Source organism: Phalangium opilio, unplaced genomic scaffold, assembly GCF_054372755.1.
Source record: "Phalangium opilio isolate 3A_F unplaced genomic scaffold, DU_Popi_V2 ptg000209l_1, whole genome shotgun sequence".
Taxonomy (NCBI): Eukaryota; Metazoa; Arthropoda; class Arachnida; order Opiliones; family Phalangiidae; genus Phalangium; species Phalangium opilio.
Genome location: NW_028324217.1, coordinates 14299144 through 14314397, shown reverse-complemented (window position 1 = coordinate 14314397; position 15254 = coordinate 14299144). Strand labels below are relative to the sequence as shown.

Genomic DNA, 15254 nt, shown 5'->3' with positions numbered 1-15254 from the left:
ATCAGCAATTTATCTGGTGCATTCATTCTTATGCTCTCACTGCAGGGATTAGCAGCAATGTCTTGGAAAACTAGCACTTCTCTGGTCGTAATTTGAGTCCTGCTTCTTTAATTGTTCGCAAAATCAAATCCAATTTCCGTAAGTAATCCGCTTCGTCTTTGCCGCCAATTGCAATGTCATCTTGCATGGGTGTTACCTTTCCTTGATTGCTTAGTAACGCTTCCATGTGCTTCTGGAAGATGGCCGAAGCTAAGGATATACCATACGGTAAGTAGTTATACCGGAACAAGCCTTTCTGCGTGTTGATCACAACAAGATCTTTGGGTTCGTCATCTAGTTCGAGTTGGCTGTAAGCGTCTCGCATGTACAGCTTCGATAATACTTTGCATCTGGAAAGTTTCGTGAAAACTTACTCGGCTTTCGGTAATGGATATTTCTCAGTCAGGATTTGACGATTGGCGGTGACCTTGAAGTCGCCGCAAATTCTGACGTTTCCATTGGGCTTCAATATTGGGACGATAGGAGCCGCCGATGTTGCAAATGGTACAGGAGAGATGATGTTTGCATCTTGCAGTCTTCTCAGTTCTTCATCGACCTTGTCTTTGTACGCGAAAGGCACTGATCTTGCTTTGAAGAATCGTGGTTCAATTTCGGGTTTGCGATACAAGTGGACATTATTTCCTTTGAGACATCCACATGAACTTGTGTCAAAGATCTCGGCATGCTTGTCCAGTACGGCCTGTACTTGCTTGATACATTCATGACCAGGCTCGCTTGATTTAGTACACCCTTTTTTAGAATCGGAAGTAAGGATGAAAGCTAGGTTCTACCGCAAAGGGTAGGTCTTTTTCCTCGGTATATCACAATGGGCAGTACGTCTTCGTACGTCAGGTATGTGACGTTGACTTTTGCGACGCCGATAGTCTCGATGCAATGGCCCGAAAATGATCTGAGTCCTTTGTCAAACTTTTTATGGATCCTTCGTCGATGATGGCGTTGGCGTTCTCGCTAGACATGAGGGTAAACGCTGAACCCGTGTCGACTTCCATTGTTAAGTTTTTCGTGTTGACAGGGCATTCTTTCTTGTATGGTCCTCCAGGTCGCACTTCATGTTTTTCTGGTACGTGATAGATCCCGTACTCGTTTTGTTCCATGGGTACTTCCTCGGATACAATGTTATGAATGTCGAAGGCTTCGTATTCTTCCTCCTGGATGTCAGTGTGATTCGCTTGAGCATTGAATTTGGAACGATTGTTTCGGTTTCTGCACGCTCTTGACAAGTGACCTCTCTTTCGGCAATTGTGGCACGCAGAATCATTGTATTGGCAGTTGGCAGGTTCGTGTCCATGAGAATTACATCTGTAGCATTCTTTGCTGTCACTGCTGTATGACTTCATGGCATTATCTTGATTATTGAACCTTGTCTGTGGTCTTCTTGTCTTCTGAGGACATTTCTTCTTGGATAAGATGGATATGGCATTTACTTCATCGTTTTTCTCTGTGCTTCTATGATTCTTCATGGCACTGATGATTTGCGTTGCCTGTTCCATAGCTTGAGCAATAGCAATAGCTTTAGCGAGCGTCAATTTATCTTCAGCTAAGAGAAGTTTTTGCAGTGACTCTTCTCGGCATCCGCATACTAATCGGTCTCTAAGCATGTCATCCAGCGATCCACCATAGTTGCAAAAGTTCAGAGATATATTTAGCGATATAGTTTCTCCAGGTTGACGATCTCTCGAGTTGAACTTGAACCTCTCTACTATTTTGAATGGTATCGGGTTGAAGTAATAATTTAAGGCTTTGACTAATTCTGTGTAGGTTTTATCCGTTGGCTTGGCTGGTCCCACTATGTTGCGTAGTGTGGCGTATGTCGAAGCTCCGATGACCGTGAGCAACATAGCCTTCTTTTTAAATTCAGCTTCTATGTCGTTAGCAACGACGTATTGCCCCAGTCTTTCGGCATATAAGGTCCATGATTCCGTTTGTTCATTGAACGTTCCAAAATGAGCAGTGACTGACAGGTTTGAGGATTCGATGATTGTCTCTCGTTGTCTTGATGTCCTTCTCTCGTACTGGTGGTGATCTTCGTTGTAGATGCTGTTAGTCGTTGAACTGGAACCGTCTACGCGATCTCGTTAAAGCCATCTCGCCTCCGTCGCCATTTGTTGTGTTCTTGTGTGCCTACACATTACTAGTGACTAAGACTATGGTTTGATGTTGGTAAAAGAATTTAATGGTATATACAATGGATACAAGTCATAGTTGGTATAAAGCCTGTTTGGAACTCTCTGTAGTGTTATCGTAGCCGGGGTTTATATGCTAGCCGTTATAGCATAGATTGATAAGGTAGTAGGTCAGTTAGTTTTTTAGATTACAACATAACATACCCTTTACTTTTTTAAAGATATATTAATTTAAGTAACGGTGTCCAAAGCCAACTCGATAGCACCTATTTCCAAAGTTTTATATCCTAGCCTTCTTTTTCCTTATAAAGTTTAAATCCCTCTCCGACTAACACATGATTTCGAAAATGGAAAAGAAGTGTAACGCCATCATTCCACTCTTTCTTTAATGTTTTAGAGATAGTTGTACAACTTTAAGTAATGGTGCCCATATGCAACTCGATAACACGTATTTGTAACACTTTATACCCTATCCTCCTTAGGCTAAGGAAAATTGTTCCAAATTTCTCTCCGACTCACACCACTCCCGTAGTAGAGAGACTTTACGGAAGCAAGAGCCTAGCGAAATTTTGCTGTCATAAGGTGGTATGTGAGAAACCCTCACTTTCGTGTTAGTTATGAACTCCTGATAAAAATGTAATACTTCAACAAAAATAAGCATTACGATTATGACATCTAATAAACAAGTGGGGTAGATTCAATATTGGTCGTCCTTGACAGTTAGTTCAGTATGATATTAATTGCATAGCCATAATGTATCAAATTGATCTTCAAATGCATAACGCAAGTCATCTTGAGACCTGAAAAGATTCGACTTCATTCAAAACGCATAGGAAATGTCTATTGTTATTGGTTTTCTACCCCATATATTCTAATCAAATAACCACACCTGACCTAACCAAAGACAATTGAGACCAAATCAACAAAACCAACCTACTCTTACCCAATACCGTTGGAGTTCAAATAACTCAAAACATCCCAACCTAACCTCACCTGATCTAATACTAATAGGTCTACAATGAACCAACCTAACCTCACCTGATCTAATACTATTAGGGTTGAATTGACCCAATGAAAAGTTGCAATGTGTTTAAAGTAACGCTAAAATGATAGAAGCTGCAATCAAAATGCTCTCAAATTTTGAAAAGCCGTTTTGGAAAAGGTCTTATGATAAAACGCTCCATACATACGATACTTTCAGAACAATCACAGATCCTACGAACCAGTAATCCTGTAGCAAAAGTTCCATTAGTTTTCAAAATTACTTAAACTAAAGGGCATAATGAAATCCTTCATAATATTTTATTGGAAAACCTTTCATCAACCAACGAAGGATAACAAACATACTCCAGTAAAAAAAAATTCTAAACGCCCTAGTTTAATAAAAATGTTTTTAAGCTTGTTATGAAACTCTTGGGGTTATCATTAATTTATTTACTAACATCAACAACAATGTCTAGAGTTACCCTGTTATTAACTGTCAAAAAGCGATAGATGAGCCATATTTTCGCGCCAGTCGATGGACGTTTATTTTATAACCAATAAAAACCAAACTTTGGTATTTGGGCGTGCCTTTAGGTTTCTAGTAGCAGACGACATAGCCAGCTCGAACATTACACTCATGTACGCAAGCTACTCGTGGTATATATTTTCCGAACAGCTAGTGTCCGTGGCGCACTATTCTTGTTGGCTATGCTAACACTAAATAGCTCCTTCTATCGCCGAGTAAAAGGCAAATTAGGGAAAGACTGATAGCTATTAATTTTAGAAAATAAATTAATTGGGTTATTAAATATATCTAATGTATAAAATATGATATCGATATCATGGTTGGACCCTGGGCTCCCAACCAATACACCGCAGTGTCTTTCCGTATGCTACCTCCATATCTTATTACATCATACCTGACCCTAGCATCCATGTCATCCGGTATACCTGGAGGTTTTTTCTCATTCGTCTTTACGTTTGAAAAAGAGGTATTTTATGAGAATAAGTATTTTTTAATAATGAAATTATTATTTTATTACTATTTTGTTCGAAGTTGATTATTGTAAGCGTGAGCATGTGATCAATTCTTTAGTACAAGCCGAATCTATTAGCGTCCGTGAACGCGGATCGAGTGGGCTATGTTATTAGTAAGGCTCTTAGCAATTACGAAATTTAAGGGATTTAATGGTGAATTATGATTGGTTTTGAACGGCGGTTAAGTTTAAAAAGGCTTATAAAGGATATTACGGAATACATACCCGTTCTTGGAATGAGCAAACTCAGATGTTTTAACGGGGTAAAGGGTTTCCAAATCTCACCGTGGAATATTTTAAATTAAAAGGTCTTCATGGAGAAAAACGCAGTTTGTGAATCTTTCCGTTACAGTTTCTTTCTCTACTTGATTATGTTGTGCTGAAATTTACTTAAATATTTTTTTTTTACACGACATACAAGTGCAGACAAAAAGGCACTGTATACACGTTACGTGACTGTCCAGGCAGAGTAATTGTATTTATCCTGCTGCAGTAGTAAAATTCTTAGGAATAGAACATTATGTGTCACATATACACTCCACAGGATAGCTGAGGTTTTCATACGTTTTTTGGGCAATCATACTTTTACCCTAAGCATCACTGGGCAACTCACAAATTTATGCATTCCAAATGCTTGAGAATTCCTGGTACACTTTGACACATATTTTTAACACAGCCAGATTCAGTAAAAGGCAGCCTGAGTTTCTCAAATATGCCTGCTAACTTTCACTTAAGAGCAAAAACGTATATCGTAATAGGCAGTGCCGTCTTATCCATTGGGCCCGTTGGGCACTGGCCCAGGGGCCCCTTAAGAACAGGGGCCCCATAATTGTCAAATAATACTCATTTTACATTTTTTGTCATAAGAAAACCACTAGAAAATATAAACTACTTTCCATCGGTCATACAGTCTTTTCAATGAAAAATTTAGCCTTCGAACTTGAAAAATGTAAAACGAAAAATATGAGACCTATGAGGCCGAAGCTTTTACATTATCCCCCCTCACTTCACAACCGCACATCGGCTTATTTATTTAGTTTGAAACCTTCACCCTAAAACAGACTCAGTCTATACTGTAATTTTGCCCATGCCCAGAGAGAAAACCTGGAATTTTCTCGCTCATTCTCGCTGTTAGGTGGCACGTGTGGTACAAGTCTATAGAGTGCTGTCAGAAGCGCCGGTGTGACGTCACCCATGCTATTTTCCCATAAAGAAAAAACGGTAACTGTCATGGCCGCCCATTGCTAAAGGCAGAGTTGTGACGTTTAACCTTGGATCTGACGTCACAACTGACAGCACTCTATAGACCTTTTCACCGGTAGAGCGGGGGTGAAAAGGGGGGAAAAATTTCGAGAGGTGAGCATGCGTAGAAAGAATGTTTGGGGGCAGTGCAGTACTTTTAACCATTCCTTTTGCCTTATTTGCTACGCATTCGAGTTTTTTTTTATAAAACAGTGTTGTATTACTTGTTGTAAAAGTATTAATTGAACTTCCGAGGTGAAATTTTATCAAATTAAATTGATAGACGTAAAATTAGGGCATTTAATGAAATTCTACTCACTAAATTGGGCGCCAGGGCTTACGGGCATTTATACACAGCGCTTTCGGCACGGCATCGGCGGACATCGCCGTCTATTCGCCGATGAAGCGATGATCCCGTACCGTCGCCAGGGCTTAGTGAGTTATAGCGGCCTACTAATATCAATGCACCGTTTCCATTAGAACTTAAACACTTTATTTCTTAACATGATTTTAATTGTACTATCTCGGTTTTAAATACTAGAAATTTTATTTTAATATTAAATTTCAAAAGGTCTCCCATACGTCCATCGTAGTTTAGTTTACACGTTTAACTCCATAGAAGCGCTATAACTCATGCACCCAAACATTGCAACTTCTCATGCGCGGCCCTTAATGTGAAATTGTGAATAGGTCTATTACTTTCCCCGCTGAAAGTAGACAACTCTGCTTAAAATATAATGCCTGTTATGAATAAAATTATGGTTGAGATGTTAGACAAACTATAAATAGAGATTATTAGTGATCAAATCAAAAATGAAACGTAATACTTTGAGCGGTGCCCAGAAGATAAAACGAGCTGCGCAGGAGAAAGAGAAAGCTAACAAACTTCCCAAGGTAGCAGCGCAAGAAAGTGCGCAAATGTTTCTGACTTAGCGTTGACTGTTAAATTTGTAGACTTTTGTTTGAAGGAAATAATAAATATTTTTACTTCTCGATTAATGTTTTGTATAGGAGATTAGGGGGCCCAATATACTACACTACCCAGGGGCCCATATAGCACTTAAGACGGCCCTGGTAAAAGGTTTAGCTACTTGAGGGTGCTTATGTTAAAACTAGTGTTTAAACCTGTCTTCGGCTCTCAAGGGAGGTAGTTTTCAGCAGAACTACACTATAAGGTTGTGGCTAGAATCAAATCAGGGAGAAAACGTTCTGGGCTTTCGGAGTATTTTCTTTATACAGTCTACAGCAGCGTGCGAAATAAGCGGGTGGCACAGGGCAAATGACCAGTTTAAAAATTTCCTGGTCCAGTTTAATAATTAAATCGGAGGGGGGGTCACAAAATTCAAGGTTAACCAGAGCCCGGACATTAACTCAAATTTATCCACTTCTTCAGTTTAGCAGACTACTTGCCTTGGTCAATGGTCATGAACCAGTTTATTTATTCCAGGCAGGGGGGGGGGGTCGGTCGCCGGCCTAATGTCCTGTTTAAAAAAATCCTTATTTCACACCCTGGTCTACAGGGCAAATCAATTAGAAGGTAATAATTTTTAGGTGTTATCTTGATATAGGCAGAATAACGGGAATACCTTTTGGAGCTTCGATACTTTTTTCACATATTTTCTTCATAGATACCATAGTAAGTTAGGGAGAATGTTTGGGCGTTTTAGGATTTTGAACATGATTTTTGAGGTTTCAGAAAATACCTCACCGAATTTACCCTTCTACTTCACCAGAAATTAGGATACAAACATTGGAAGGAAAAACAATTGAACATCCGCCTAGGGATTTTATGCATACTACGTAGAGGAATTACACATAACAGGGGTTATTATACAAATAATGCATTTGACGCGTTCAATTTTCATAAAAAATCGAGGATGAAATATTCGTTTGAAAGAATCACACGCCGAATGCCTAACATAGAAAGTTGGCCCTTCGGTGTTATATAATTTCCTGGTTAATATGATTATCTATTGTTTTTCTAACTTGATAAATAAATTATAAAAGCTAATATTGTACTTCGTTCGGTTTTGTCAAAGAGTATGCCGCCTCTGCTTTAACTGAGTTAACTATTAAATTAATAGATATGGTATGGAATACTGCTATCCATGATAGCACTATCTTTGTACGCCACAGTCTCGGAGTTTCTGATGAACAATTTGTTACGCAAAAATACATCAAAGACGTTTTGGGATATCTTAAGTTTCTACAACTGGACGTTTGTAGCGTCATTCTTTTCCGAAGGTGCGTATACCACTCTGTCTTTCCTAGAATTTCAATATATTTAAAAATTAATATATTTAAAATTGCAAAAGTTGTTGTGACTTGCAGTCGATAAAGACAATAATAAATTAATACATTACGTTGAGAATGAGCAACTCAATTACATGTTGATTTCTTGGATAATAAATTAAAAGAATTGGTAGCAAAATTACTGCAGTGAGACAACGGTATTTAGTAAGAAATCAAAAAATAATTCAGTCATATCGCACTCATATTGGCAAAGTGTTTAACTAGTACAGTAAATTGAAGAACCTCTTAGCTCTTGGGCTTCATTGTGAAGTAATATAGAAAATGATTCTCAACTTTCCGTTAATTCTAGGGTCACCACGGTCACCTGATACGTCAAGGGGGCGACTAATTCTTTCAACTTGGTTGCTGAAAATGCTAGTTCTCGTAAACTCTTTTTCTGGTCAGTTTAAAGCTTTGCTTATGGTGTCTGGAAAAGAAGATATGATTACCGGTATCGAAGACTTAGCAAAACGAATAGAAATTGTTCCGCATTTTCCTGATTATCATCTATTCTACCAATGTTTTCAAGTGAGTAGTTTTATACATTTTTTGTAATAGGGTACATAATAGGGATGAACCGGTACCGATACCATATCGGTATCGGCACCGATACTCGGGGTTTCCCGATAGTATCGGATCGGTTGGTTTAATATGATACTAAACCGATACACGTTTAAAATGCGTTATATGGCGCAACATGACATTTCTATGAATGTCAATCGTGATGAGTTCTCATTTATATAAAAAGTACCTGAATATAGTTTATCTAATAACTAATAAGCGACAATAGCTATAAAACTGTTGATAAAAATAAAAATAAATATTTTTTATCACCATATTTTGAAATGACAAAAAAAAAACTAAAAGTTAGTTTCGCAAATATTTTGAATGAATTTCACTTTATACTTTCAATAATTCAATAATAAATTACTAAAAATTAGTAGAAGTATAAGGATAAAGTGCCTCTCAGCATATACTAGTTAAAAAAGACAAGCCGTAATATTATTTTTGAAGTACACCTCTAAACATTGTACTTAGTATTATAATTCATGAAATTACTCTATAATTATTTCCTAGTATTTTTAATACATATGTAAATGGCACTGTACTACTAAAAATATCGGTATCGGTTCAAGTATCGGATTTTGGATCATAGTGAGTAAATATCGGTATCGGTTCATGTTTGCACCGGTATCGAGTTAAAGACCGACTTCCAGCGACAAGGGTTCTAGCGAACTGAAAACTGAGCATCGAGACTAACAATGAAGCGACCGTGCTGATTTTCGAAGCCCCGCTGGGTCAAAAGTTGGATGGGTTCTAGCGAACTGAAGATGAACAACAGAAATCCTTTTAAATTTATTTCCTCTCGAATCCCCTGAAGGAAATTCTCTATTGCGTATCTTCAGTTCGCTAGAACCACATTTCACGGCTTTCAGTTAGCTAGAATCCTTTCATCTTTTACCCCAGTGGGGATTCGAAAATCAGCACGGTCGCTCCATTGTTAGTCTCGATGCTCGGTTTTCAGTTCGCTTGAACCCTTTACGTTGGAAGTCGGCCTTTAAGCCTGGTATCGGCCATCTCTAGTATTAGATATAACCACACCCAGCTAAAAACAGGAAAGGAAAAAAACACACTAACTTATATGGAGAAAATTTAAAATTATGCAGCAAGATGGTTTCGGGTTCAATTCGGGATAGAGGCACCGTGTGAAACGCTTGTAAAAAACCCAGACAATGTGCAGTTTTTACCTCTCCGAGTGACGATGACGTCACGGAGAGGTATTACACTGGACTTGTGGGTGTTTCTGTCTGTCGGTGTGTCTGTCTGTCACACCCCACGTGACCGCGTTCGCAATTTGCGTATCGGAGCAAACAAATACCCGATTTCCGGAACGCGTTCGCGGTTCACGGAAATTTGGCCATTTATCTGCCAACACCTGTCTTTACTAACTGGCTTCTAAGGACCACAATCTGCTAGTCTTTGTCCATCCCACATGGGCACTAGCCTGTACTTGCTGGCTCGTAAGCACCACCATCTTCTGTTCTTCGTCAATCCCACTTTGACACCAGCTTCTATGCACCACCATCTTCTGTTCTTCGTCAATCCCACTTTGACACCAGCTTCTATGCACCACCATCTTCTGTTCTTAATCAATCCCACATTGACACCAGCTTCTATGCACCACCATCTTCAGGTCTTTGTCCATTCCGGCTTCTTCTCCATCGTTATCGTTCGGTTTTAAGATATACGCGGCGATCGGCTAGGGTTAAGAGAAACGGTATGCTATCGATTGGGCGTGTTATCAAAACAGCATTGTCCAAAACGGCTTTTTCATAAACGCGTTTGCCATTATAGCCATTTCTCGTTTTAGCGCATTTTGATCACAGCGTTTATATCTTGAGCGTTGTTTCGTACGCCTTTTCCAAAATATTGTTGTTTATCTTCATTGACTTCCCAAAATAATATCCCTTTTCCAAAAAATTATATTTTATATTTACTTCCGATATAACATTACTCCTTTTTGCATAATATTGTTCTTTGTTCTATATACTTAATATAATTAAGATTTCCCTCCCTATCAACTACAGTTTGGGCGGAAACAGCAACCGCTGTTTTGGGAAATAACGCTGTATTGAGAAACGCGGAAACAGCAACCGCGGTTTTGCTTCCACCCAGTTTTGCAAACCGCTGTTTCGGGAACCGCTTTATTCCAAAACACTCTTTGGAAAACCGCTCAACTACCCGTGTACCACGAGAAACGTCTAGCCTCCCCAGGGCAGGGCTTCCACCATGGGTTCACGCGAATGCGTTTTTATCTATTATCATATTGGAAACGAATCGTATATATACCCCAAAATTTGAAGAAAGCGGGCAAGAGGGGTACCCTTCACTTTAAACGTCAATATTAGAAAAGTTTCAAAAGATAATAGGAATAACTTTATTTTAAACGATTTAACTATTATTAATGTTAATTATTGAAGATTAAAATAATTAAAAATAATTATATTTAATAAGTTCAGCTAGCTAATTGGACCATAATTATATTTAATAAGTTCAGCTAGCTAATTGGACCAAGTCATCTTGCGACTTATTGCCACTTATCTAACGCCTTTACAATGCATAGAGGGGTGGTGGCTAGCCCCTATGCCACAGCTAACCGACAGCGCCCTATACTAACTATTACCGTTAACCTCTGCAAGTTTTGATGGAAAGGAGAAACCGGGTTAGACCGCGGAGGAAAACTCCTTTAACAAGCGAGGAGAGAACTTACAAACTCTACGCAGAAGGATTTCTTCCCAGATTTTTCACCCGGTGCCACAGTCCGGGATCGAACCCGGGATCCTCTTGCTGCGAGGCGAAAGCGCTAACCGCTACGCCACCCCACCTCACAATTTATAAGATAAACTATTATTTCTATGTAATGACACAAGTGAGAGTTTATATAGAACCAGTAATGAAGATTGCATCCGAATCGAAACACTACACGCATATCAAAGTTAATATAAAGCGAGTAGGATGATAAGATCTCTTACAAAACGATAACATTTCCTTTTTGCAGAATATTAAATGGAAATATTTTAAATATTTTTCGGCATTACGATTCTTTTAGTAGTTGTGTATTCCAAGAACATCTTTTATATTAACATTTCAAATTTGGTGTTTACTTTTTAATTCAGCTTTACTACATTTATATATAGTGTAAACGCAACTTTTAATTTCACTACATAATATGGATTTTAATACTTCGTCTCTATAAGTGTTGAAGCGATTGGGTCTATGAAATAAGAAACCCTAGATTTAAACCAGAATTGACCTTGTTTCGTGTCCTCTTTCAAGAGGTGTTAACGGTTCAGAGTGAGCCGAAAGTTAAATACACACTTAAGTGATAGATATTAGGTCCTCATTAGAATTATGAGAATACACGGGGAAATGTTAAACGATTAAACATTTACAAATGACCTTCGCCATATCCTGCCAATTTGAGCTACGTATTTCCGGTTTTTCTCATTGGCTGGTGGACCCTAGGACGAAGTAATACTGAAGGACCAATGGCAGCCCATTACTAAGCGACTTAACAACCAATGTATAGCTTACTTCCCTCTTTTCAGCCCCAACATGGAGGGTGTTATGAAAATGCGGAGTCAAATCCCGGAAAACGCTAGCGCCATCTAGACAAAATAAGACGTTAGCTGCTTCCCTCGTTAGAACGTTGATTCTCCCTCTGTCCGGTTTGCTACTATCTGCCGTTAGGTGGCGAATTAACAAGTATTTTTCAACTCTCTCCCTCTGCCATCCGTCCTTCAGTATTGGATCGTCCATGGACCATGGTGGACTTGTGTTTGGAAAGTAAATTCGTCTCGACTCGGAGAGGTTTATTTTGGTTTCCCAACTTGTTAAATAATACTATTCCCACATTTTAAAGAGGTTTTCCCTCACTGTGTTTTCAGTCTTCCCTCCATTAAACGTTGCTGAGTTTGAAGGGAGGATGAAATGGAAAATCAAGTGATTTTTTAACGATTCTTCAACTAATTATAAGAGCATTCTACATAATGAAACATCCAAGAAATAACACCGAATGATATTAATATTACAATTTGTTTGAAATTTCAAGGATAATTTTAAGTCAGTACCTCCGACCAATCTACTAACATATTTCTCGTGGGACGCGAGATTTGATAGAATTTGCGCGCGATATGACAATCGTGGCGCGAGGCACGGAGCGTACCACGAGAATTTTGTCAACAAAAAGGCAGGGAGTTACGTGATTGCTCGGTAGTACTTATTTAAAATGAGCCATGAAATTTCAAACTAATTGTATTTTAATATCATTCGGTGTTATTATTATTAGAAGAATCGGCAAAAAATCACTTGATTTTCTTTTCACCCTCCCTTTATCGGTAATAGGCCACATTCGGTCAACTGTGGCATTAAAGGCTAGCATACGCTGTAAAGGCACCCACATGTAAAATAGCTACAGGCTTGGTGTAGTTAACTCTTCAAAAACAATGCTTAGTTTATTTTCTTGAAATTATGAGTTTAATATGAGCAATTTAAAAAATAAAACCCTGATATTGGGCGATAACGAAATGGTAGAAATACCAATCTGCTTGTTTCTGGTTTACATTTTAAATTTTGTTAAGTCTATATCCTCAAAAAGTTTAAAATTATCAACTTCAACCTTTAAACTATCTTTGAGAAAGAAGATATATTTAAAATGCAATTATTAAAGTGGACCAATGTTCACTCTGCGCCCTGCTGGCGCTGTTGTACAAATATTTAAACTATTATCGCTCAACAGGTAACGTGAGTAATTATATCAACAAATGCTTATTCTATTTAGAAAACGAATATTCCGGCGTATAAAAAGGTTTGGGAAAACATCGTTCATCACGGGGTTTCAAAAGCAGCATTCAAAGTACAGGAGTTTGACAAACCCTACCTTTTTCAACGAGTTAAAGATGGCAAGGCTGTGATTGTAATCGAACAAACAACAATGAAGATTAATTTTGCCAAAAACTGTCGAAATCTGAAAGGAAACCGTGAATTTTATTTCTGGATGAAATTTGTGGCTGGTTTTAATTACAAGAATTATTTTTCAAAAATAACCGGTTTTATGCATTACTAAAATTTTGCCCTTATAAAGAGAAATAATTGTTTTTCATAAAACATAATCATGAAATTTTTGTGAAATAATTAAACCCAATAAATTCTGGTGTGCTTGTTCTTTGCGAACCGTAGTTACAAAAATTTGATTGTTTACAAAAGAATATTTTCTATTTGGCTAAAACAGTTCTTTGGCGTTTTTCTATATTTACAGAATTCGTTAGATGATTGAAGGCCATCTCATAGAGAACTGGGTAAATTCAGAGAGTAGAAACTTGTGGAAATGTTTCATCGCCGAAGAATACAATGAGGCCACGCCTCTTAACATCAGCAATTTATCTGGTGCATTCATTCTTATGCTCTCACTGCAGGGATTAGCTTCCATGGTTCTCATCATGGAAATATTAGTTGCAAAGCATAAAAAAGCCTGTAAATAACACGAAAATGTAACGGTTATGGTTAAAATACTGATATTTAAATAGGGATGATGTTTAGGTTTGCAACATCTTATGTTTAGGTTCACAATGTGTTGATCGCTTGTCATATCTAGCATTTTAACATGTTTAAGTTGGTATATGTCATGTTATTATATTATAATGCTTAGTACCTAGACATGTTTACACGATTATATGCCCAGTTGTATAACATGTCTACTGGTTTATATGTCTTAGGTTTTAAACACGTTCATGTTCAATTGTCTTGTGTCAAAACATGTAGAATTTCGAACACTTTTCAAAACATGAGGTGGATCTGGTACTACAAAAATCTTTTTCTCTGGATTGCACGGGTGTGTAAAGTGGTGTTTCTTTTCATAACATGACACCTTAATTCCTAGGTCACGATACATAGCCATATTTTTAGGGCCCATGTCACTTACTATCGACACAACGTTAAATCCAATGTCATGAAGGCATTTTATACAGTCCGTCATGAAATTCTTCAGATCACCGCTGTCTATACTGTTGCCAACCAAATGCCAACCAAGAATGTATTTCCATTTGGAGCAAGCAGAACGAACCATTACCACTAATCCCTGGGTGGCGACTGCATGGTTAGACAATGTTGAATGTCCCAATACAGTTTTTTAATCCAGCATCATATTCGTATGACCGCTTAATTTGCATTTCGTCAACCAAGAGTATAACACTTTCTTCTATCTTTGTCATTTTGGGTGATTGTTTTTGCAGCAGGCGCAGCGTGGCACTTTGAATACCTGGCGGAAATTGAAGCGTCTCTAGATGTTGATTTAGGCACCTTGTTGTTGGAAGTGGATGGCCTTGCTCACGTAAGAAATTGTACCCTTTTGTACCAATATTGTATAGAAGTTGTAACGACGATTGTATGGCTTGAGGAGACCACTGTTTGCATCGTTTGCGCTGTTCTACAACGTGATTTATTTGATCCGCAGTGAAGAGTTTGCCAAAGGCCGTCATTACTTTCTCTAATTGGTACCTCGATCTTTCGTGTTCCGAAAGCAGTTTAGCGTGCTGTTTTTCAAGGTCTGTATTCTTCTGTGACAATTCCGCTATTGAAGTCTTCAAATCTTTTATAATTATTTTCAGGTTTTTAGAGGCATTCTTTGACTCATCAGAAAACGTTTCTGTCTGTGTTTCGATGTGGCTTTTTCGTGAATTGTCAACAGACGCCTTTAACATATTAATGCAAAGTTTAGACCAACGCCAAAAAGTTTAACATACATTCAATCTGTTTCATAATCGTGATTATTTACATTTTTGGCCACATCAATTGATTCCAAACGCCGCACTTTAGAAAGTCTTTCCATCTCGTCCTGGGATTAATTGCAATAAATAACTAAAACATCCATGATACCAAACAATATTGCGATGTTATTAAATCTAAACTTACCATATCATTTCCGGTGTTTTTTCTTTTATTCCTCTCAGACATGGAT

The 15254-nt window shown here is 38.1% G+C and overlaps 2 protein-coding genes across 2 annotated transcripts; one reads left to right on the top strand and one right to left on the bottom strand.

Annotated features, from left to right (window-relative positions):
• Positions 1–70: 70 nt before the first annotated feature.
• Positions 71–2189, bottom strand: LOC149620773 (uncharacterized). The gene is made up of 4 exons (XM_089854601.1): positions 2186–2189; positions 968–2122; positions 414–789; positions 71–347 (listed from the first exon to the last, which is right to left on the bottom strand). Exons 1-4 carry the CDS (start codon positions 2187–2189, stop codon positions 71–73), a joined length of 1812 nt encoding a protein of 603 aa, XP_089710727.1.
• Positions 2190–7408: 5219 nt separating this feature from the next.
• Positions 7409–13471, top strand: LOC149620772 (glutamate receptor ionotropic, kainate 2-like). Its single transcript, XM_089855238.1, has 3 exons — positions 7409–7690; positions 8049–8266; positions 13080–13471. Exons 1-3 carry the CDS (start codon positions 7555–7557, stop codon positions 13362–13364), a joined length of 639 nt encoding a protein of 212 aa, XP_089711364.1. The 5' UTR covers positions 7409–7554; the 3' UTR covers positions 13365–13471.
• The last annotated feature ends 1783 nt before the right edge of the window (positions 13472–15254 follow it).

Coding starts and splice junctions, on each gene's coding strand:
- LOC149620773 (XM_089854601.1), bottom strand. Junction 790..967: donor CGACGAAGGATCCATAAAAA/GTTTGACAAAGG, acceptor ATTCTAAAAAAG/GGTGTACTAAATCAAGCGAG. Junction 348..413: donor TATCCATTACCGAAAGCCGA/GTAAGTTTTCAC, acceptor AGACGCTTACAG/CCAACTCGAACTAGATGACG.
- LOC149620772 (XM_089855238.1), top strand. CDS start 7,555: ATGATAGCACTATCTTTGTACGCCACAGTCTCGGAGTTTCTGATGAAC. Junction 7,691..8,048: donor AGCGTCATTCTTTTCCGAAG/GTGCGTATACCA, acceptor CGTTAATTCTAG/GGTCACCACGGTCACCTGAT. Junction 8,267..13,079: donor TATTCTACCAATGTTTTCAA/GTGAGTAGTTTT, acceptor TATTCTATTTAG/AAAACGAATATTCCGGCGTA.